At 32.6% G+C, this 25,822-nt stretch overlaps 1 protein-coding gene across 1 annotated transcript in view; it reads right to left on the bottom strand.

Moving 5' to 3' along the window:
• LOC106468280 (ubiquitin carboxyl-terminal hydrolase 40-like) overlaps nucleotides 1-25,822 on the bottom strand; it is a 53,463-nt gene that overhangs the window by 1,374 nt on the left and 26,267 nt on the right. The window contains exons 11-18 of the mRNA XM_022396615.1: nucleotides 21,813-21,881; nucleotides 15,464-15,681; nucleotides 14,023-14,177; nucleotides 10,155-10,236; nucleotides 6,190-6,358; nucleotides 5,484-5,577; nucleotides 4,428-4,501; nucleotides 1,482-1,683 (exon numbers count right to left, since the gene is read on the bottom strand). Coding sequence (XP_022252323.1) covers nucleotides 1,482-1,683; nucleotides 4,428-4,501; nucleotides 5,484-5,577; nucleotides 6,190-6,358; nucleotides 10,155-10,236; nucleotides 14,023-14,177; nucleotides 15,464-15,681; nucleotides 21,813-21,881 — 1,063 coding nt within the window. The remainder of the gene's footprint in view (nucleotides 1-1,481; nucleotides 1,684-4,427; nucleotides 4,502-5,483; nucleotides 5,578-6,189; nucleotides 6,359-10,154; nucleotides 10,237-14,022; nucleotides 14,178-15,463; nucleotides 15,682-21,812; nucleotides 21,882-25,822) is intronic.

Genomic DNA, 25,822 nt, shown 5'->3' with positions numbered 1-25,822 from the left:
ATGTACCCCCTGAGAAGTACAAATGTACCCCAGATTGGAAATGTCTGTCTTACAGTCTTATTCAGATTTAGAAGTTACAGCTTTTGTAATGTGTAGTTTTTGTTTGATGTAGATGTTTCCTTTTTCCATCTTGTATTTAGGGGTTCACAGATTAAGAATTTCTTTGCTGATATTAATAACAAGTGATTACCCACCCACATTGCCAGATACTGCATTAGTATTAGTGCAAGTATGGTACTCTAAATTATGGAATGAATTAAAATTTAACTTTTAAGTGACTTTTTTCTAATTGCATTGATATAAAAATTCACAAATATATATTTGGTGCATCTTGTTCAGAAAATGAATAAGTCAAAAACTTTAAAAAAATACTTTGTGTTAGTGCTTCTAGAAACAGCAAAATAAAAACACACACATATTAACTTTTGAATTGTAACTGTAACTTTCGTTAATTTATAATAAAAAGTTTATACATGTAAATATAATTATTAACTTCACCACCAAAATGTAACATAAACATACTCAATTTATTTTATAAGATTCAGTCTATCAATTTTGCTACTTCAGAATTAAAGGCAGTGAGGTAAATTGATATTATGCAACCCTAGACTCTGTGTTCTGCATCAGCCACAACATGCTGCACATGTTTTGTAGACAAAGATATCAGATTAGAAGTTTAGTATTATCTATATCAGTTTCACCTCGAATGATGACATGAAAAATTATAATTTGGTGTATTTATAAAAATAATTTTATTATTGAACAGTTGGTTTAAATTAACCTCCAAATGTTTTATAATTTTAAGAAACTAACACAATACATTACTGTACTATTTTAACAAGTTTAACCTGAAGATCAGTATTAAAAAAACTTGGAAACATTGAAATTGATGACCATACAAATCACTGCATAGCTAAATAGCATTTCAGAGAATCTTTTGTCTCTCATCATCCAGCTGAACAACAAGTCCTTGTACTGAACAAAATGTTTCTTAAGCAATGACAAGGGACAAATCTGAAATGGTATTTTTTAATCACCTCTGATTTTAAATCAACAACGAACAAATTAAGAGGTATGTGGGATAAAAAACATCTGAAGTTAATGTGATTTTCCTCACAAATTTTAGGCCTAATATTATTTACATAGTTTATCATGTTAGAAGTCTGAAAGTACATTGCATTTAACTCTATTGGTTGTCACATTTTGCTGGTTGAATATGTCTGTAAATTCTGTCTAGTAAACATTATGTTTGAGTTTCAGACCAGTAATGGATTTTAAAATGGAAAAAGCGTTTACATCTTTAGAAGGAATGACACAAGAAATGTTTATGTGAGTAATGTTTTCAGTATAGTTGTAAATTATATAACATAGTATCTAATCTAGATTTTGGACAAATAGCAGACTGAACTTTATTTTTTAACCTTTTTTCTAGTAAACTTCTAGTTTCAGTTTTTAACACTAAAAGATAGAGACAAGCTTACCTTCTAGCTGTATTTTAGAAAGATGGAGATTTTCTAGTTGTACTTGAGTCAACTCTGTTAGAATTACTCTTAGCTCACCAACAGTCAAACTTTTTGGAAAACCTCTAGTTATCTCCTGTGACATTCCATCAGGTTGCACACATGTTACATTTAACAAAATTGGTTCATGAAAGCTGCCGATTAATGGAATTTCTCCATTTACCTAAATATTGATAAAGACAAAACACAAAACTTTTATTCATTAAAAGTAACCTTATAGAGAATTTCTAAGATTTGTTGTTTGGTCTTAAATGATGTAAATTCCTCACTAGAATACTTTGTTCACCCTTACAGGTAGTTATTATATCAACAAAGCACAAATTACTGCTAAAGCCACTTTATTTACTTTATATTTCTTTAGATATAATACAATCATTTTTGGTTGTTGGCTCTGGTTATTTTCAAAGCACAGCTTCATTAGTAATTGTTTAGACGACATGTTGTGATATCATAAAATGGTGGAAACAAAGGGCTGTAGTAATAAAACCAATGATAGGGAAGGAAAATCACATGAAAACCAAGACATGGTTCTTGAAGGAACAATAGTTTCTTTGCAAGTATAAACCTGTAATTTGGGATAGAAGAAAAATTGCCAAAAAATTGTTAAATGCATTGTTTATCTCTCAAATGCTTGAGCGTGTTGATCCAACACATCTGTTGCATACTCTTTGGTGAAACAAAACTTGGTTGAATGCAAAATGATTTAACTAATTCTACCTCATTTTTTTAAAAAAAAATTTCCTTCCCTACCATACAGCAAAATCATAATTTAAGTATAAAAAGATAGAGCAAGTTTTCTGGAAGTTGTTTACAAACATCCTTTCTTCTAGAAACATACCACAAAGCTAAGCTTTTATCACTTTGTTCAGATCTTTACATGAAGCACTGCTGAACTGGAAGCCATACTGACTTATACAGTTGAAAAGAACAGAAAAAAGCTTTCATTACATGTTTAGAACACTAGCCTATGGCTTCTCAAACCTGATATCTAGGTGATTATATCACACACCATGACAAAAACAGTCACTAGGTAAAATCAATAAAACTACACTTGTATTGAAGCAGAAAGATTAAATTAACATATTTTGATCTTCCTTCTAATAATCTCAGAAAAATTTCAGGAAATTCAGAAACACTAATGTTTTAATTCAGATTGCACTGAAATTAACCCAATATCGAATTTGGGATTTTTATTATATTTTAATGCATAAAATTAAATAAATGAAATTTTTTTATTGAATAAATTTTAAAGGTATGTTGTTGTTGTTTTTTATTAAGCACAAAGCTACACAAAGGGCTATCTGTGCTCTGCCCACCATGTGTCTATTTTTCCAACAAAAATTAAACCTTACTATCATTATTTTTGACTGTGGACTTAATGCTGAGATGGATGACATACAAGTTTGAAAGAAAACTATCAATACGATTTGAATCTTTAAAAAATGTCATCCAAATCATAAATCCACAGATTGGAGGAAGTAGGGAAGTGGAAATAGCAACTTCTTGATCATCAATATGTTGGCTGAAACAGGTGGAACTGGATTTTTCATATGGTCATAATTAACATCTTGAAATTTAGCACAAATTACTGCAGACTGAAATAATTCTTTGATAACAGAAACATCTAAATGGGATCTGGGATGAGAGTCATTCTTGTAACATTCCAATGTACAGTTAATAACTCTCTCTGAATCAGCACACATAATTTTTTTTCAAAAGAAAACGTTTTTAAACATATTTACTTGGTCAACCATAAATAAATAATTTAAATCATTTAGTTTGACAAGTTCTTCCTGTAAATTAATAAAACTGGCTATAGATGAATATACATTTTTTGGAAATACAAAAACAATAAAAAGAAACAAATGCACAGACAAATAATTAAGTACTTTTCTGAGATACAAGTTTGATAACTTAAAAACATGAATTGTTTGTGTTAAACACAAAGCTATACAATCAACTATCTGTATTGTGACCACCACAACCCCAATATTTGGCATTATAAGCCCACAAGCATATTGCTGAGCTTAAAAAGAGGAATAAAGAATGATTAGAGCATTAAGCAATATTGAGATGTACATAGACCAACATAATATACACTTACCAAGCTATTTGATCCAAAAAAGTACAAATGAATGTCTCATATTTCATTTTGGTTACGTGTTGCATAAAATGAAAAACTGGGTATTTCAACTAATAAATTTTCAAATTTAATTTCATAAAGTTACTAAGGTGAGCATAAACTATATTGGGAATAAGCAAATACACAATCATGAACATTTTAAGAAATTTTAAGCAGTAATTATCTGAGCCTAAATTCTTCTCCAGGTAATCATCAATATCTGTGATACTAGCAGAAAACTGCAAAATATTTGCAGTCAAATTAGTATCTTTATTGCAACAGTACTTCTTTTAATACAGGAATTTCTAGAATAATTCAAAATAATTCTAATTGCAAATACTGAAATCTATAAGACCACTTGTCTCATGTCTAGCATTAGTTAAGCCTTTATTAAGTATGGCTTATATTTGATAAAGAGATAAATTAACACTGTAACTTGTGTAATTTTTTTTTTTAGTTTAGTTAGGGTTAAATTTTACTTTATTTAATACTATCAATAAATAAACTTATGTTATTTAACAACCTAACATCATAACTTTTTATAAAATGTCTACTAAAGTATATTCACATCCATTTTTGTTTACATTTGTTGAAATGAAGTGCATTGGACAGACAAAAACGGAGTACTACTGTAATAAATTATCTAATATATTATGTTATTAAAACAAATGAATTAAAATTATTTGCTTCAAGTGATGCTATAACAATTTAGGGTTTTACTTTTATTTACAAGACCTTCAAAACACTCGTAAGTAACAGGTTTGATACTATGTTCATATACATACTTGTTTTCCATCCCACACAAAAAGCTTCGTTCCTGTTAGTATTCCTAGATCTTTGAGTACAGATGTATCTTGGGCTATCATGAAAATCAATACAAAACTGATACACAGATAAATAATACATATTAATTAAAGATGCATCAATCATTCTTTAAAGTTTAACTTATACACAGAATAATTTTACTGTCTTATAAATATAACTTTTATATTTAAAGAATGATATGTTGTAGCTTAGATTTCGAAATTAAACAGCATTAGAATTATGCATTTTTCTAATCATTGTCTCTTAAAATATATTATTCTGTAAAAATCACTTCTAACAGAACACTGAGTTATAAGTTAACAGTTACGAACTGTATTAAAAACACTAAATCCTAAACAATTACTGCTATTACACTGTAATCACTGATGCAGATGGAACATGGAATATAGAAATTACAATATTACATAATTGTACAATTGTGCACACTTTCTGCTTAAAAGATGTCAATCATTAATTACACCAGATGGAGGATGTTTTAGCAATATTATAGCATAAGCTGCGAATATAAAAGTTTCTGAAAAATCGTTCAGTCGGTGTATATTCGTCACTTTCAGTTGCCAGTAACTCATACAAAAAAACAAGATAATTAGCTAGGTTATTCAGTGACTCGTGGTCAAACTCCATTCAATATTAAATACACTTACTTATATTAATTTAAGCTATTTAAAATAAAAACTCTGAAAATCTTACACTGTGATATAACTAATATACACACACAACAACATTAACATTAGAACATTAATTAATGAATGTAAAATATGGTATAACCACCTTTTAAATAACAAACATTAAAAAAAAAGTCAGAAAGAATAAACATTAAATATATTTACTTGATTATTAGTGAATAAATAAGTTATTTAATTTTATAAGTTCTTCCTGTAAATTAAAAATGTTTGTAGATGCAAATGAATGTGAAATGTACTAAATGTGTGCAATGACTTTTAACATGTAGTTGTTATAAAATAGAATAAATAATAATGATAATAGTGGCAACAGTGCATCATAAAGAGTCATACCAAATGTCAGTTCCTCATATAAGTGTAGTCCAGCAGGAAGATCCTGAGCTACATGAATGATGAAATTAGAAGATGGACACAGTTCCTGGCTTAACTGAAAAACAAAGTATTTACTTTATAATCAAATTAAAAATGCATCCAAATACACTGACTTTTCTCTAGTTATGCCCATAAAAAATAATCAAAAGCCCTTAAAATTACAACATAATATCACACTCATAAAACAATTTCAAAATACACATCTTTTTTTTGTAAATTTCAAACACTGGTGACATTTATCCAGTTTCAAAAGAATCTGATTGTCTAGTACATTTTTGTATGCTTGCCTAATATTATGAAGAATCACTAAATGGCAAAAAAAGGAGCAAAAAAAAAGTTAAATCTTTTATCAGTATTGCAGGTTTGCATTACTTTATTCATTATTATAAAAACAAACATTAAAATATAGTAATAATAATTGTAAAATACTGTTAATATAAACTTAATCTTGCAACTGAAATAAACAAAACCTATAAAAATTGCTTATTCAATAGTTAAAAAACAATTACAAAATTAACATTCTTTCGCTAAACAACAACAATTTAATCTATAATCTGAATCCACGATGGTACACTTTGTCTCTGACACTTTGAGTCAAATAATTGTTTTTTATTGCTAATGTTGAACAGAGATGTGTTTTCCTAAGAAAAAATAACGTCTTACAAACCTCCATTATTGCAGACCGAAGACAAGTCAGTGTCTTTCTGTAGTCAATCTTAAGATCTACAACACTGAGAGCATCTTTCAATGGGTGAAGAGCCCCCTGGTGGTACTGATGATTAACACTGAAGTGAATCTGCACTGTAATAGTATTTAATGCCACTTCATAAGCCTCTCTAGAATGACAAAAGAAATACTTTCAACTGATTAAAAAAAATCAAAATCAAATAGAGATTTAGACAAAGCTAGCTTTCATCTGTCCAAAATACTTAAAACCACTGACTTCTGTAACCTTTTTTTTCATTCGACTCATTAATAGCATTTTGTGGTCTATGATGAAGATATTTTAATCTGAAAAAGTAATAGAAAGATGTCAACTGACAGATCCGGATCCAGTAAAGGAGTTTTTTTTTTATGTTGTGAGTTAGTTATTGGTTGAAGAGGGCATATGAAAGAAAACAAATGTAAACTGTCAATGCAACATATCACTAAGAAATGTTTAAGTTTCACAATACACTACAAACTTTTCTCAGGCTACTTTTACATTTCTTAACACTGGTGTCAAGTTTAAACTTCTACAGTTATTTTACAGACTAATTTACAGCTCTAGATAATGGTATAAAGTTTACAATCCTACAGATAATTTATTGGCAAATTTATACCCGCAGATACTAGCATAGTTTACAACCTTCTACAGATGTTTTAACATAACATTAAAGGACAACAATGGACCTTTTGATCCATCTAGGCTGTCATATCCACTACATTAATTCTCTCGCTACAGACTCTGTCGAATTGACAGAGTTCTTGACTCTAAATTGACCTTCATAATTTCCATACTATAAATTCTAATATTTTTTGTGTATCTTCACAAAATTATACAAACTTTCAATAACTATTAAGATCATTTGTAGACAAAAAAATCAGAATTTTTAATGAAGTATTTTCACTAAAAATTTCTGCATGAATATATGGAGTCAAAGTGTTGACTGCTCTGGGTGCAAAGTAATTTTCATGTTAAGATTAAAAATACTTTTCTTCATCTGAAAAATCTCAAATTTCATTTGTGTAACCTCTAAAAGCATCCAAATACGTTTCAAACTTTTAAAAAACCTATTTTTTTGGTTATTTTCTCTACCCTAACTCTATACAGGATTAGTCAATTTGACTGACTTCATAACCACCATAAAAAAAGTTTTTTAATCTAAGTTACCTTTTTTCTTTCTTCAAATTGTAACATGAAACAACATTTGTGTATCCTAAATAGCTTTAAAATTGTAACAGTATACATCTGTTTATAATTGAATTTTATTGTTTTATCACCCTTTGAAAAGTGACTAACTCATATTTCCTCCATAAAACTTGTAAGCTATTTGGCAAACTGCAGCTCATCTTACCCTATTGAATTACATAATGCACAAGTTACTGGAAAGTTGCTTGTAAGGGTATCACATAAAATATTTTTATTAAAACCTTAGCTTTCTGTTAGTTATAAATAAGGTAGCATTAAATGTCAGAGAGAACTACTCGTAATTTCTGAAAGAAAGGATGTGACAGGTGGGCATGGTAAGAGGGTTCTGATTTTCTATTTGATGGCTCTGTAACTAAATAGGATTGAAGGCTATAAAAATTATGCTTTGTCTGAATGATGGTAACATTAAAATGATTAATTTACATTAAATTTAGTACTTCTTGGAGGGGTGGTAAATAAATTAGGGAAGAGGGGATGCCTAGAGAGAAAATGTCACAATTCTCATACTAAGAGAAATTTGTGATCTTTTTTTAATACTGCTATATAAAATTATGAACTTAAAACTTATATGCTATTAAAATTTTATTAGCTACATTTTTATGCCAAATTTATTCATGTACCATGATAAGAAAGTAGTTTAATTAAATTCTGAATGTATCTCACTGAAAAACTTGTGGCATGCACAGTAAAAAAGATGCCTGTAGTGGAGTAGTTAAAACTAATCACTTTAAAAAAACACCTCAAAATCAGCTCTTATTATTTAAATGTTTATCAAGCTTTCCCTTAAACTTCCTTAAATTAACCGTATCCACCACATCTGAAGGAAACTCATTCCAGAGGCCAAACACCCTGTTAGAAAAATAAAGCTGTCTTAGCTGAAGATGACTTCTTCCCTGCCAAAATTTGTATTTGTGTCCCCTAGTCTTATCATTCTCACCATTAAGTGTGAAAAAATATCATGCATCAACAATATCAGTTCTCTTAGCAATCTTAAACACCTCAATCAGTTCCCCTGAAACTCTTCAAGAGAAAGCTTAACCTATCCTCATATGATAACATCTGCATCCTAAATATCTTCTTGTAGCCTTCCTCTGAACCTTTTACAACAGTTTAATGTCCTTTCTGAGGTAGGGAGTCCAAGACTGAACACAGTACTCTAAATGTGGCTTAACCAATGACCTAAACAATATTACAATCTGCCATTTATCTCCCCATCTCACCAAATAATCCAAATCCTTTTGTTAGACAGTAATAACCTCTTCACAACCAGCAACACCCAAAACCTTAATATCATCACCATTCCTTCATCTGTATTATGACATTGGGCCCTGAGGTACCCCACTTGTAACATTAATCTAGTTTGACTGAATTCCATTTATAACAACCTTCTGCTTCCTTCCATCTAGCCAGTTTTCTATCCAATGAGTCAACCTATTCTTCACACTAACACAAATAACTTTTTAACAAGTCTTTTATGTAGCACCTTGTCAAATGGGTATTTTCTATAAATCCATATGCACCACAACCACATCTGTACCCTCATCTACATAAGCATTAACCTCTTCAAAGAATGTCAAAAGATTAGTAAGACTTACAGATTAGTTTATAACTCTAAATAATGGTGTCAAGCTTACAACCCTCTACAGACACTTCATAGACAAATTTACACCTCCATACACTAGTATAATTTAATTAACCTTATACAGACTTTTCAAATCAGTGTTGGCTTGACAAAATCTTCTGTGTACAACCTAAGAATCATACATGTTCATATGACCAATATCAAAACAATCTAATTATAGAACCAGAAAGAACCCACAAAATGTTGATTCCAGAAATACTATAATATTTTGGAAACACAAGTGTTAATATATGAAACAGGTTGACTAGATAAAAAGCAACATGTTTTTATAGCAATAAAACACTTCCTATACTGCATGATTTCTAATCACACTCTTCAGAAGTTTTGTTCAGTAGGCATTCAACCTTGATACTTATCAGTTTACAAAGATAAATGTTTCAAACATTTCATACATCTGATTAATGTTTCATCAGTCAGTTCAGAAGACTGCAGGGATGAATGATTAGGACATTGTGAGCAGATCCTACCAGATGTGACCAATAAAAATCTGCCAGAACATTTACTGTGTTAAAATTATTATTATTTTTATTGTAAATTTCAGTTCTCTTACAAGAACCTTCATCATGCAAATGATTTAATCAAATATAAGTAACTCAAATAACAAAAAACCTGTAAGATCAGAAATAAATTCCAACAGAACTAAATATTATTTTATAAATATGTACTTTAAGAACAGTACATTAATAGACCATACCAAAATAATATCAATTAAAAAATTCAAAACAAGGACTTGTGCACCATAAAAGTACTGGTTAAGGATTGTAATAAAAGATATTTCATACATAAACCGGTCTATGTGTAGATGTTCCTAGTGTGTTTCTTCTGCTGTAAACACTTCCACGTTGAATAGATTATTGAGGTTAAGTTTTTTCATTTGTTTGTTATAACTGATTGTTAAAATATCAACCAACTGATATATTGTGGCCAAGAAATGACCAATCTTCAGTATTGTCCACAACACAAAATATAATATTTCAGTTCAAAGTTGTAATATATATTTTATACAAGAATCTTCAATTTAATCAATCATTTCTTGTCAAGGAAGACAATCCTTCTTCAAAGAAAATTAATTAATTACCGTTGTTTCTGCAGTTCTTCATTTTCTTGTTTTACAAGATCAATCAGTTTTTGGGGTATTAAATAACTTGGATTTCCTCTTCCTGTAAAATTTAAAAAAATGCATTAATTCTGACAATTTAGCAAAACAAAACAACATTTGAAATTTAGATTTATAAACATTTTTTTTTTCATCAATAAACACAAGAGGGAGTTAAAACTGGCCTTATGTTTCTATTGTATAAAAACGTTTTTTTTTAATGTAATATATGCATATGCTTGTATGTTGTTAAGAGAAAGTTCAGTTTTCTCCTTTCTATACTGAAATTTTAAATCTTCAAAGTAGTTTTCTCGAAGTAACAAATAAACAATCCTAAACTGTATAAAATAAGCCACAAAGTAATAATAAGCAACAGTGAATGCAGCATTAGAACTGAAATTTGTCTTATCAAATGAACAGTTTATCTGTAGAATAATTACTCCAGAATTTGTCCAAGCTGTTCAATGATGATATTTGAGAAATCATTTTCATAATTACTTTTTATTAAATACTAAATTAAACACTCATTTCACTATTAGCATGGTTTCTTTGTTTAAGGCAAGCTTCTAAGGCCATACCACTGTCCTTAATTTTGGACTGCTAACCACAGGGAAGGCAATGGACTGGCAGCACCCACCATCAACTCTTGTAGTACTCTTTACCAATGATAAGAATATTGACCCTCACATTATAAGGCTGAAAAGGTGAGCATGTTTGGCAATGTTTTGGATACTGTGACCTGCAGATTGCAGGTTGAGCACTCTAACCACCAGGGCATGCGCTGTTATAGCATGGCTGGTTTTAGGAAGATGTTAATACTTTGTTTTTCCTACACAGACAATGACAGACATTTAAGCATTCTTCAGAAACTTGAAACTTTTATCATATACTTCTTGTTGTTGTCATGTCCACATTTCCCTATATGGTTTCCATCCAGTGCTGACTGCATGTTCACTGGATACAGCGAGGTCTTCTGCTGGAGTTGTAGGCAGACAAGTAGATGTTGCATCATCTGCCTCTCACCATATTCAGCGGGTCTGCTGGAGTACCCCATTTCACCATTTTGGCTCTAGACCCTACAACCTGGGATCATATGTAATTAAGGGCTTCCAGGCTTTTTCCACTCCTCTGGGGAGATGCTTAGCTGGTGTGATGCCCGTGCTTGTGTGTGAAAGCTCTCAGAGGCAGAGTCTCTGTAGTGTCCAGTGGTTCAGTTGACCCGCAGAAACTATTCAGTGATATTAGGTGCTTCTTTACTTCCACATGGCCGTATACAGGGCGTTTACTGTCTTATGTCTTCCAAGTTTGCTCTGCTCTGCTAGTGACTGTTCTCCTAATGTCTGGTAAGGTAACTCCAGGCGTTGAGCATTCCCAAACCAGACAAACTTACTCAGCATAGGAGTAGCAGCTTTCAAGTACTGAGATCCTGATGGTTGTTGGATCAGCCCCTCCCCTTCCATTTCCTGCTGATGAGTTTCTTAATGATGTTGTTCCAGGAGCTAACTTTGTCTTTCTGATGTGTTCTTTGTAAGTCAGGATTTGGTCAAGCCTCTCTCCAAGGAACATAGGATATGGGCCCAAGTCCATTTATGTGCCACTCCATTCGATGTTCAGCTGTCTACTTCCTGGTTTAGCAAGTAAAAGAGGTTGACCTGCATCTTCCCGGGGTTTGGTCAGAAATGGTTGGTAATGTAGTATTTAGTCAGCCCAGCTAGTGCTTCATACAGGGTTTTTTCAATTTGGGTGAGGTTTCTGGCTTTCATGACAATAAAAAGTTCATCAGCATAGGTGAAACTGCATATGTTAGGACAAATGGGCTGGTCATTCATGTAGATGTTGAATGGGGTAGAAGCTAGGATGCTCCCCTGTGGTAGACCATTCCATTGTAGTTTTCTGTTAGGGTTTGGATCATGCAGACGAGTTAGTGGTCTTTCATCATGTAACAGATTTTCATTGTGTCATATGTTGCCAAGAGGTTGATGAATATGGTACTAGTTATCTTTTTATTTCCAAAGCCATCTTCGATATACTGTGTGAGGTTGAGATCCTGATCCATGCATAATTTGCTGGATTGGAATCCAGTCCGCTCCAAGATGAGCTTCTTATCAATGATTGGGGTCAATCAGTTTAGAATCAGGCGTTCATACATTTTGTATAGATAGCACAGAAACGAGATAGGCCTGATATTTTTGGCTCTGATTGGTCTTTTCAGGGTTTCAAGATGGCTATGACATGTGTTTTCCTCCAGATCTTTGGTGTGTGGTGTGTCTGTGTGAATAAGTTGAAAAGTGTCAGAGGCCAGTCCATTGTTACTGTCCAAATTCCTTAATCTGCTCAGTACAGATGTCATCGAGTCTAGCAACTTTGCAGTTTTTCCTTCAATCCTTCCATCGTAAATTCATGTTCAAACATGTTCTCTTCTTGTCATTTGAGTTTTTTCTCTGTTGCTTGTTTGGTAGTTTCCCATTCTACAGCAACTGATGTGCTACTTGGTCTGCTGTTACATTGTAGTTCTGCTTTCTTTGGGTCATTACTTAGTTTCTGATTATGGTTCAGGTTTTCTTGCTGTTGTACATCATTTCTGTGTTTTCAATCAGCGTTTGCCATGTCTTTCATTGTTCTTCTTCAAGGCCAGCAGAAAACTCTTCACTTGCTACGATGATGTCCTCAGTAAATAGGTCTACTTTGTACATTTGCAAATACTCTTTATAAAGTCTTGGCAGCTCAGGAGTGAGCCCTGGGACGTTGCTCATTCTGCATCTGCATGGGATGTGTATTCTGGCAGCAGTATGTACTGCTTTCATGAATAAATCATAGTTGTCAGGTGTTTGTTCAATAGTTTCCATTTCTAGATTCAATGTCCACAGAGAACTTGTCCCATTTAATTTTTTTTAAAGTTGAGTTGATGTTGATATGTTATAGTCTTTTGTGCTTCAGCAGACTTAACGTGGATGGCAATAAGTCAGTGTTCTGAGTGTAGAATCAGGCTCTGTACCATCTAGCAGCATGCACAGTCCTGCAATGTTGTCATTGACAAAAGTAACATCTGGGTTGTAGCCTCGTTTACAGTGTCTGCTACTAAAGGAAGATGGGAATATTGGGTTGTGGATCTAACTCAAGTGGTTTGCATCAGCCCAAATTTCTATGAGCTTGCCATCTTAGTTTGTTTTGCTGTACACCCAAGTGACACTATGGCTGTTGAAAACTCCAATCATTACATTGGTTTTGCTGTTACTTTATGTCATTCGATTTTGGAATTCAAATATATTGTTGGATGGTTTGTAGATGGATATGATTGTTGTTTGGCCAATGTTGACACTCACAATTTCTATATCAATGGTATCCATCAGTAAAGTCAAATCAATCGTGAGGTCCGGTCTGATGAAAATTGTGCTACCAAACTCTTCATGTGGTTCTTCAGTAGCTAGCTTCATACACAGAATCCATGGTCAATTGTTTGCGAGTTCTCGGTATGTTTCTTGAAGACAGAGGATGTGGCAGCTCTGTTATTGGCATATCTTGACAATAATGTCCTTCTTGGTTGAAGAGAACCCCTCAACACTGGCACATATAATTGTAAGTGCCAGCCCTGACAAAGGCCCACTTCCTGTTGACATTAACATCTGTGTCGTAGTGGATTATGATTCCCAGGGCTGTGATGTGGATGCACTTGTAACGACCCCTTATCTTAAACTGATATATAATTAGCTTCATCTTATAAAGTAATGGATTCATTAGCTAATATTTCTTACTCAGAATGTTCACACACATATATAAGTCAAGTATTTAATATTCCTTTATTTTCTTAAAACTTTGCAACAAATTATTAGTTTAATAACACAGTTTATACCTTCTAAAGGCCTTTGTAAAGACTTTCTTCTGTAAAACAGCATGTATGCACTCTCTCTTCCACTAAACTGCTTTTCAATGTCTCTGACATAAATTGGAGACACTCTAGAGTCATTAAAGTCGAACCAGTTATGGCCAAACTTTTGGTTCATGTTCCTAAAACAAGAAAAAAAAATCATCCTGAATACACAATAGTCAACTAGTGGTTCACAACATTTATAATTTGTCATTGTATATTATGTAAATGTAACTAGACTAAAATTTCAAGCAAAAAAAATATATGTTGGTATTTTGCCTTTAATTGTCCAAGCCAACAAGTCATTGGCTATGTTTTTAACCTAGACATTTCTAGAAATCTGAACTGTTGTTTAACCAGTGAGAAGTTTAATGTAGTTGATGTGCTTGGCCTTAATGACTGGTACCTTCTTGAAAGTTTAGGAAACAATTTGAGCCATATATGAAAAGCAAGTTAGGCTAGATTGAATTACTGAATGAGTCTGTTAATCAGATAATTAGTAATCAGCACATGAATTAATCAGTTGGTCACTTTACCCAATTAGTTCAGTGTCGCAAATGTTCAGTGAGTGTTTCTAAGGGGAAAACAAGGGTCCACAAGTGGAATTTCTGTTAGATGTAGTTTATTTATGAAGTTAGGCTTATTGGTGAATATTGGTTATGCTAAACATGAAACTTGAAGACATTTTTTCTTATTAAATGGACTATACTTTCCATCATTCTTTTTTAACCAAATAATCTAAAAGAATCCATACAACAATAGAAATCAAAACCATACTATTAAAGTAATCCTAAATTATGTTGATAATATTGTTTAACAAAGTACACACAAAGTTACTTAAACTAGTTTAAAGGCATTACACAGAAAATGTGCTATATTCAATAAACTTGCTAGTTTTCATATTATACCTTGAGAAGGTTTATAATCAGGTTATATTGCTAATTTTTAAGATTCATTTTTAACTATTTAAAATAATCTGAAACAAATTAACAATATTATTTGAGCTGATTTGCTAACTTAGATTCAAATCACTTCCCTGAAAGCTTTACCAGCATGTCCATGTCTGATTTTTCTGTTAAATAATTCTCTTTAATAGTGTAATCCATTTTGAAAGCTGTCAGCTAATTTCTTTTATAAATTATTTGGGTGACAAACAAGTTATTCTCATTTTATGTTGATAAGGTTAAGTCAGCTTAAAACAGAAGCTAAAAACAAACCAAATCCCAATGGTGTTTGTGCATCACAGTAAAACTGAGCAACTAGGAACACATTTTTAGGAAATACTTAATGAAATGTTTTGTGTACTTGAAATCAAATACAATACGTGTTTATTTTGAAATAATATTATTAAATATTTCTAAAAAGTACCTGTTATATTATTAGACAGTTATTAATCATTAATTCCATTCATCCCTTTCATGCTTACTTCTTTTTCTGGATATTACTAAAACAACCCACTTGGCTGTAGCAGGCATGAGTAGGAGAATTAAATTGATCTAGTTGAAATGTATTTCCTGAACCTGATTGAGCTGCCTTCTCTGGAACTGTGGATAACTGTTTTGAATCAAGTGAGATCCCATCCTTCAAATATACAATGTTAGTTGACTGGTTCAGGAAAAAAACGTCATTATGCTTCAACAGAAACTGAAAAAAAAAAAAACAAGAGAAAAACTACAAATTATTCCTTAAATTTCATGCACTAAAAAACATTTGTTTTTATCAGATAAAACTAAAAGTACACTACTGAATTTTTCAAATTTAATTGTTTGCAGACAGTATATTTTTTGTTTAACAGGTATAATCATACAATTATAATTTATCTGAAATGTTTTACATACTTAATCCACTATTTAGAGCCTATGATGTCATTTTGATCTACTATAACAAATATTCCAAGTAAAGCTTCTACTATAAACAAAATACAAAAATTTCCCTATTTTGGTCTGAAGAAGGCCTGTACTAGCAGTCCAAAACGTTTGTTCCAAAAAACAGGGTTCTCACTAGGGTCCCACAGTGAAGGGTCCCAGACTCTCAACTCAAAAAATAGAAACAAAAGCACTTCATTGTCAATGAAAAACTTTTTTTTACAATGTGCACTACATATTTATTTTCTACAAATGGAAATGAGCAAGTTAATATTCAATAAACACTTTATTTACAATTTACACTGCATGTTGTTTCCCTTTATGACTTTTTTATCAGTGTTAAAGAAGTTAGGTGCACTTTCGTTCTCAACCCAAAACTATTATTTATAATGTACACTACATGTTGGTTACCCTCCGCAAGTGCTAAAATAGGGAAATATGCGATAGGATAAAATGAACAGCTTTTCCAATAAACATGAAAATATCTTCTTCTGTTTTTAAGGTATCATTATTCAATAGTGACTACTTGATTTCTTGTTTTCCCTTATGATTTGTTTTGGTCCAATTATCGTGTTGTTTATAAACAAATTATTGTAAGAATGTGCTTGTGTATAAACTACTGAACTTTGATATCTTACAAATTATTTTCAAGCGGAAAATAAACACCTTGAAGATTTTAAAATTAAAACTACTTGTCATTTGTCTCTAATATATTTGCATCACCCAAGGAATATGAAAACACTGTTTATAACAGACAAGATTTTATATTGCTTTTGAGGGATAATATTTAACTCTATGTGAGGTCATTCAAATTAACTGACCTCATAACCACCATAAAAATCAGGAAATAATTCTAAATTCCCCTATTTTCTTTCTGGAATGACTGCAAATTACAACAGAAAACCACAATTGTTTATCCTAAGTAGCTTAAAGCTTGTAACAGCATATACCTAATTATACTTAAATTGTATTATTTTATTAGCATTTGAACTATGTCTAATATTCTTGCCATATAAATTGCAAATCACGTGAGGAACATGCAGATCACATTACTGTATCAAATTACATAATGCATGGACTACTTGTGAGTGTACCTCATAAAAATTCTTAATATTAATGTTTATTTTACTTTATCTAACCTAAAATGTTTTCAATTTTAGTTACATTTATAAAAATAAATGAAGAATACATATGAAAAACAAGAAATAAACTACTTACCTGAAACTTCTTTATTTTGCTGTCAACTGTTGATGAAACTTAACCCTACTTTTTTTATACTAATGGTACTACTGCATTAAATAATGCACTAAAGAACACAGAATAATAACATGCAAAAATGAAACAATGTTCAATAACTATCACAATTTTTGGCAACAAAAGGCATTAAAAATTCAGCTAAGCTCATCGACATGTCTCCCATGGGAATAAAGTTTGAACCAGAAGGAAAATACAAAATTCTCTGTACAGAAAACAACATAATATAATACGTCATTTGATATAGAAAACTTTGGCTTTCTACTGGTTATAAATAATATAATCTTAAATGTCAGAGAGAACTATTAGCAAGTTGTGAAAAAGAGGATGTGACAGATGGGCATGGTAAGAGGGGGTCTGATTTTCTATTTTACTGCTTTGTAACTAAATAAGATTGAAGGCTATGTAAATTATGCTTTGCCTGAGGGATGAAAATATTATTATTATTACATGTTTTACAATAACTCCTGTATGCTGAATCTGAAAAATGATATCCATTTTTCTCCAGCATGTACAGATTTTTCACAAAACATCATATGTAATTTTACATAAATGAACCATTTTCAGTGAAACCAGGTCATGTTTTGTCATGCTTAAAATGTTGACAACCACTGGCTATAGATTTCTCTAGAGCAATCTTGATGTGAGAATCTTGTCAATCATTCTAGAACCCAAGAGAAACACATCACTAGCATATAAACGGTTAACAGGCTGCATGACGTGTCATTTCTGGATAGCATTTGTTTGTCTTTTCAATATTATTTATTCATTGCTATGGCAACAAGAGATTGTGTGAATGACCCAAACATATTTGTGGTAAATTTGTTGTAAATTTCATCTAAAGAAGTTTTTTTCTTCCTGATTTGTAAAAAATCCTAACGTGATAGAAAAATATATATATATTATTTTCGAAATATGCATATCTGAATTATGGAAAATCCATTATTAAAATCAATCATTAACTTTTATGAGGTTTAAACTCACAGGCCTGTGATATTAACATGCACTTTAAATTCCATAAATTTCAGGGTTGAAATTAAGTGGTCGTGGTACCCATATCCCATGTTGATGGCTACGGCTATTGGACCATAATGTTATATATATACTTTTGAGTGGATCCCAACCTGCACCACCGGAATCAAGAAGAGAAAGTAAGCAACTCCAAAGAGGACAAACTTTCTCCTCCACCTGAAGAAGTCCAAAAGGCAACACCCCAGCCTCGGAATGATGGGATCGTGTATGCTGCACTCAACCAAAAGAACAGAACTCATCCAGTATGGAAGTGGTAGAGGTAGACATTCCTGCAGATACTGAAGAAGTGGAAAACACGTTTGAGCTGGCCCATATGGTGCAACTAAGAGAACTCAACAGGGAGTGGAACGAACCATACTCAGAACCCAGGGCAATAGCTGAATTGGGGAAAAGTCATACAGATGTAAACCTGTCCAGTCCTGACTGAATGCATTTACTGCCGATGCTTGAGAATTAGGTACCGGAAGCCAAAACAACTGCAGTTGATAATTCCAATGAGTCACAAAGGTATCAATTGTTAGAGACCTGAACTGAGAGCAAATCCACTGAAAAACCTTGTGATGTAGCATCCATTCCGTTGGAAGAATCCGGTTAGGTCGAGACAAGTGATCTGCAATTAAATTCATTACTCCTGGAATAAGACTTGCTAAAAGACTGATATGATGGGAAAGAGTCCAGTAGAGAAAATACAAGATACGAAAAAAAGGTCTCGAGAATGTGTGCCTCCTTGACAAGAAATCTGATAAACAACCGTGGAATTGTCGGGAATGTATCATAACAATTTTCCTTTCAAGAGAGTCAGACCTTGAACCATTGCCCGGTGTACTGCAAGGAGTTCAAGAACATTGATATGGAGGGTAGACTCCTCTTCCATCCAAATACCCTGGAACTCCTGACCTTGAAGATAAGATCTCCACCCCTGAAGAGATGGGTCTGTGTACAGATGGATTTTGGAACATGGTGGTGGAATGGGTACCCCAATAGCAGTGTTGTTCCAATCCAACCATTCAAAATCGACAATGTTGCTCCTGAGTAATGAGACAGGATGATCCAGAGGACTGAATGCATGATCCATTGGTCACGCAGTAGCCACTGAAGGGACCTCATATGTGCTCATCCAAAAGGAATGAAAGACACGAGAGATGATCATATCCCCAAGAGAGAGAGAGAACCATCCACAAAGTAGGAGAAGGAGACATAAGTAAAAGCTTGACAGCTCTTTACATGGCTTGAAGCCTGATGGGTGTTGGTTGAGCACAACTTAAATGAGTACTGAAAAACACACTCAGATGGAAAAGATATAGCATCGGTGACAGAATAAATTTCTCCAGTCTGATAAGGAAGCCCACTTTTGTGGTTTCTGAAAGGAGAATCTGAGAGTGTTGTTCTGCTAATTGACGCGATGGTGCCAGAAGGAGCCAGTCATCCATATAATGATTTGTGCACAGGCCCAAGGAATGCAGATGATGAGAAAAAAGCTCAAACAACTCTGCAGAAAACATAAGATGCTCATGCAAGACCAAAAGGAAGAGTCCTGAACTGCAGCACCTGACCATTGTGCACAAATCTGAGAAAACTCCAGGAAGATTCTGCTATGAGAAAATGGAGATAAGCATCACTAACATCGAACTTGGTCATCCAGAGCCCTGGCATAAAGTGCCATTGTAGGTGAGAAAAGATTCCATAGTAAAGCAAGGAGGATCTAAAAATTGGTTGAGTCGAGACAGATCGATGATTGGACACCAATCTTCTGTCTTCTTGGGTACAACGAATAAATGGGATTGACCCTCTCTACTGCCCTTTTGACTAACAACTCTCTTATGGCCTGGGAATGAAGCTCCACTCACAGCAAGTCTCCTAGCATGAACAGCAATGTCAGGAGAAGGAGGAAACACCATATAGTCACTTTCCGTCGTTTCTGCCAACAGGGAAGGAGTAGAGTCAAATGCAATAGGAGAGACCTCCAAACCTCACAAACCCGAGTAACCAACTGAAGAAAAGGGGATGGAGGTGGCTGATCATGATGATCCTCTGTTGAGGCTGTTCTAGTAAAAAGAGGAGCCAGAAAAAGCGAGTCTAAATTCTCCCCAGCTGGTCTCCGGTTATTTGCAAAAACCACCTTAGAACCCCCCAGAGAGACACCCTCGGTCCAAATATATGTCTTCCTCTCACAACGAATCATACTATGGACATCTTTAACTGAGAGTGACCCCCTCCCCTGACCATTGACAAACACCAGATAGCAGAGGTGGAAGAGAAGATGTCTGGTTGGCCTCCGTAGTAGAAACATCAACTCAGGAATTCATACTCGTTAGCACATTTTTTTTGTTTTGTTTTTTAAGTAATTTATAAATATAAACAAAGATTTAACCATAGTAATGCCAACTACATTCAAAGTTACGATGTAAATTGAGAATAATCACAACACTCCTGTTTACAGAAATCCATGCCAAATGCTTTCTTTGGAAAAAGTGATTACATTAACTGAATTAGGTGCTTATATACAGTGCCTAGATGGATGGCGCATTGAAATTGGTAGAGAAATTTGCAAATAAGAATTTGCCAAGGGCATTTGAGTGGGGTATAAAAGACTGGAGCAAGCATTTTCAATGCTGAGATGGGCAAAGAGTGGAAACCCTAGGGATCGAGAAATAGCAATGGTGTCCGAAGAAGTAAGTATGTTTTGGAATTATAATTGTGCCATACAAACATGGTATTTATTTTAATGTTTAAAATAGAATGTTTGTGTTCTAGACCAAAAGAAATTATAAAGTGACCATATTAAATAAGTATATCAGGGATAAAAATAATTACTGTTAGTTACAAGACGAAGTGAAATTGAACAGAAAATTTTCCTTTACTCACCTGAAGTTGCATTTCTCCTTGTGGCAAGTCTTTAAAACTTCCGTTTTGTAAAAGTTAGTGCCCAGAGTTGATATATCTTCACGACAGTTTGTTATATTAAAAAAATTCTTTTTTTTTTCAAACCAATTATCTGCTCATTTTAAACAGTGGCAAACACTGATGGGTTTCAAAGGGGTCACTAAAAAATTTATTCATCATATAATTTTATAAAATAAAGGCTAAAACCAGTACAAAATCCTGGACCAACACTGAAAGCTACAAAGATTTAAATAAATATGAAACATAATAATGAAAACATGATAAAATTAACTCATTATCTTAGAGCTACTCACTTGATGAAATGAAATTAGGAAACAAATTTCACTTTTGCTCCACAATAGACGAGTATGGATTCATGTCAGAAAAAAAATGCCTTTCTTCCTAGTCTCTACAGTCGCTTATAAATTCAATCGAAGGAAGAAGGGTTTTAATGAATATCACAATGTGTTATGCTGTCATTTGTGTGATTTTATATTGGTAACAGAGATGTGTGTTGTACATAAAAAATTTGTGATTTTAGTTAAACTCAATTGAATCTCAGAATTCTCCAATATATATATGATTGTCAGATATGGGGGAAATAGGATAGTTTTAATAAAGTACAGTGCAGAGTATTTTATATTTTACAAGTGTATTGTAGTTATGTAATTTTTTACATGTATTGTTGAATATTAGAATACATTTAATACCTTTAGAAAATCACAAATCTAAAAAACACACCTTGCTAATGGGACCATACTGTCTTTTAAACCTTTTATTCCACGAAACACCGCTCTGCTTCACCAGCTCCTAAAATAAAGGTCAATAAAATATTAGAACAAGACTTTCAATAATATTTTCATACATCAAAACTAGTAAGCTTGCAAAGAAAATATAATTTAAAACAGTTTTGCTGAGAAAATATCTACACAAGTACAATTTTAAATTACAAAGAAAAAAAACAGAACATTGCATTTTCATTTCCATATGATAGACTATTCAAAATGAAACTCAAAACTGATAAGATTCTGCACCATTGTTCAAGCAAGTTGAAGTAATTTTTTGATATACGAATGGCTAATAATCAATTCAAAAACTAATTCTGATATATTTATGGTAAAAATTAAAATTATTGATCAGTCCTGAATGATTCCAGTTTACCTTACTGCAAAAATAAACAATAATAGCATTTTATTTAACTACATAACCCTCTTCCTCAGATTCAAACGCACATTGAGTCACTGAGTTGGTATGTTTTGTACATTTGTTTCTTGTTAAGCACAAAGCTACAACACGTGCTATCTGTGCTGTGTTCACTACAGGTATTGAAACCAAATTTTTAGCACTGTAAGCCTTCTGACTTACTGCTAAGACAATGGGGCCTGAGATACTAAGACAAAAAAGTTTCATCTGAAAAGAATAAAGCTTTAAACTCAATTGGGCCAAATATCATTAAAAAAGAAAAATTCTCATACCATTCTGCCACCAAATATAAAGCTGTAGCAAAAGTTTACTGTGATATAAAGTTGTGGAGTAAGTCATCTTTGCCACAGCTACAGAGTGCAAATTTTGGAAGACCTGTTGTAGTATTAAACATCAGATATGATACTAGACTAAAAATTAATAGGCAAAGTTATGTCAATGATAAATAGCGATACAAATAGTTAATAGAGCTATCAAAGTACACATACTTTAAAGAGTATCTACTGGAAAAGCTCTACACAAATCAATCAAGTTCTCTGAGAATGGTTAAATCAGAGAAAACTGATACTCTAATTATCCTGGAAAAAACAGCATGGTAGCTGTAAACAGAATACTAATGTAATCTACCAGATGAGCTGTCCATGGAAAACCAATAAGAAGAATATGCAAAAAGATGCATGACGTTGAAGACTAGCAATCAAACAGAGATAATTATACTAAATAAAACTATAACCTTAAGCTTTCTGGTGATTATTTAAATCAATTCAAATATTACATTACATACCCTCATAGAAGCTTCTTTTAAACAGAAAAGGGATATCAGTGAACCTTTCAATGTGGAATCTCAACTCCATAAATAAAACCCCATGTAAATGTACACCGTAAAAGACCGAAACAAAAATGTTGCATCAGAATAACAATTAACTGCTGTGGATATGGAAACAGAGGAAAGAAGGTTATTTGCATTAAAGCAAAGACAAATTTTTAAGTTACAAGGTGTTTATTAGAGCATCTTAGCAAGCACTCCAGTGATAAAGAAGATATAGCATGCTACAAACCTTTCCAGTGGTCACCAATTAATTTTCAAAGTCATATGATTCAATTATTAAAAGATTATGAAGTGGTTAATAAAAGTGATTTTCAATATAGGAGAAAAGGTAACATCTTCTAATCTTTTCCAGTGGGTAGCATACATAAAGTAAACCTTTTTTTTTATTATTAAAAACAAAAGAATTGGCAACTGTCATTGCTTAATTAGAAGTTGTACAGTTGTAAATGAAGAACACTGAAAACAAATTGACATCTTGATAAAAATAAGAGAGAAATATTGTGAAAAACTAATACAATTATAATAGAGCAGAAAAAACAGGAATGGCAGAGAGAAAACTGACACCTTCATGATAGATGAGAGGAGAAAGGAATACCTGAGAAAACACTGACACCTTCCTGAAAGATTAGAAGAAAGAGGAATGGCAGAGAAAACCTGACACCCTAATGGTAGGCCAGTAGAGAAAGGAACTACAGAAAACACTGACAGATTACAAGAAAAAAGGAATGGCAAAGAAAACTGACACCTTCATGATAGATGAGAAGAGAAAGTAATACTTGAGTAAACACTGACACCTTCCTGAAAGATTTGAAGAAAGACGAATGGCAGAGAAAACCTGACACCTTAATGATAGGCCAGTAGAGAAAGGAACTACAGAAAACACTGACAGATTACAAGAAAAAGGAAATGGCAAAGAAAACTGACACATTCCTGATAGATTAGAAAAGGCAAATACTAAAAAAAAAAAAAACATATTTCTGGTAAAATAAAACAGGGAGTAATTCTGAGAAAAAAGACAGCTCTCACTTTTCTCATTCACCAGAGAAGAAACTTTCCATTGTAGTTATCACAAAAAAAATAAGGACTGGAAAGCCTAAGTCACATTAAATTATATACATCAAGAAAAGAAACTTGGACATGTCAAAGAATAAGTGGACAGCATATTTTATGTATTTCAAATATCATGTGATATCTTCATTTCATATACTTCTTGTCATTATATTTGTCAGAAGATTCCTTTAACAACTAACACGATGTTACTATATCTAAAGAAAAACAGAAAGATGTGGAGAAGTTTCCTGAAGTTTTCTAGTATTTAGCATTTAAACCGTAACTTTTAATACTTTTTTAAGTATCATACTGTACTTAATCATACAGCCTTACTGATAAATTCTAGTATTGAATGAAGAACTTCTTGGGCAGTGACTTGTGGAAGACAAACGAAAGATCTGAAATACTATTTTTTACACACCTCTGATTTCAATCTGCAGTGGACAAACTTAGAGGAATGTGGAAAAACAAACATATGTAGTTAACTTGTTTTTGCAACAACTCTAAGGCCTATTGGTTTTTCCAATATTTCACTGGCTTTTAATGTTTAAACTGTACTATATAGCTTTGTTTTATGAATTTTATATTTCAAAATAAATTGTGAGTGAGCTAGTTACTTTAGTGGTGTAAGTGATTTATAGAAACAATGGCTACCCATTCCCAAAATTTCAAACTGGTGCAGTAATAAAATCATAAAATGATTCCAGAAAGAAAGTCTTCAACTTTTTATTCCACACATATGCTTTTTTTTTATGCAGGAGCCAAGATAATATTTATCTACTTGCACATTAAGATCAAAATTCACAGGTTTACTATGCCAGTCTTAGGTTTTGAAAATTCATCAATAAGATCATTGTATCTTATTCTAAAGGTGATATTGTTTTTGAGTAAATAAATATAGAGGTTATTCTGATTTTCCTGATTAACTGTAGACTGGAGGTAAGGGTTGATAAGCTTAGTTTTGAGAACCTTTGTATGTAACAACAGAAACAGGCATTACACAGAACTGAGCAATACAGTCCCCACAATTCTCTGCTTAATTAACAAAACAAATACACTCAGGCATATAAATTTTAGGTATCACTTGCATTATTCTTACTTTTTGCTGTATTGCTATACATTACACAGCTTGAAATCAGACTGTGAGAAAGGCCAACTATGGGCATGTAAAGTCTATTATCTGCACAATATGACCTTTAGGAATTACCTATCCACTATTCATAGACTTCAAGCCAGTGATAGAAGTGACAATTACTGAAGAAATAAGAACAACTTTATAGCAATGCCACTGAGTGCCTGTGCTCTGCAACACATAAGTAAAGGTTTCATGTCTCTTCCAATGATTGACGAGTTTATATATGAAGAATCAAAGGTAAATGACATAATCAGTTTAATGTTACTGAATATAACCATTTTACAAACAGTTTAGTTACAGTGTAGAGAAGCATCAGCAAGAATTTGTATATAGATCTTGTTTGTTTGTTTGTTTTGAATTTCGTGCAAAGCTACACAAGGGCTATCTTCTAAACTAGCCATCCCTAATTTGGTAGTAAAAGACTAGAGGGAAAGCAGTTAGTCATCACCACCCACCACAAACTCTTGGGCTACTCTTTTACCAAAGAATAGTGGGATTGACCATCACATTATATCACCCCCATTGCTGAAAGGG

This window comes from Limulus polyphemus, unplaced genomic scaffold (assembly GCF_000517525.1).
Source record: "Limulus polyphemus unplaced genomic scaffold, Limulus_polyphemus-2.1.2 Scaffold2946, whole genome shotgun sequence".
NCBI classification, from domain to species: domain Eukaryota; kingdom Metazoa; phylum Arthropoda; class Merostomata; order Xiphosura; family Limulidae; genus Limulus; species Limulus polyphemus.
This window is presented reverse-complemented; position numbering and strand designations above follow the sequence as displayed.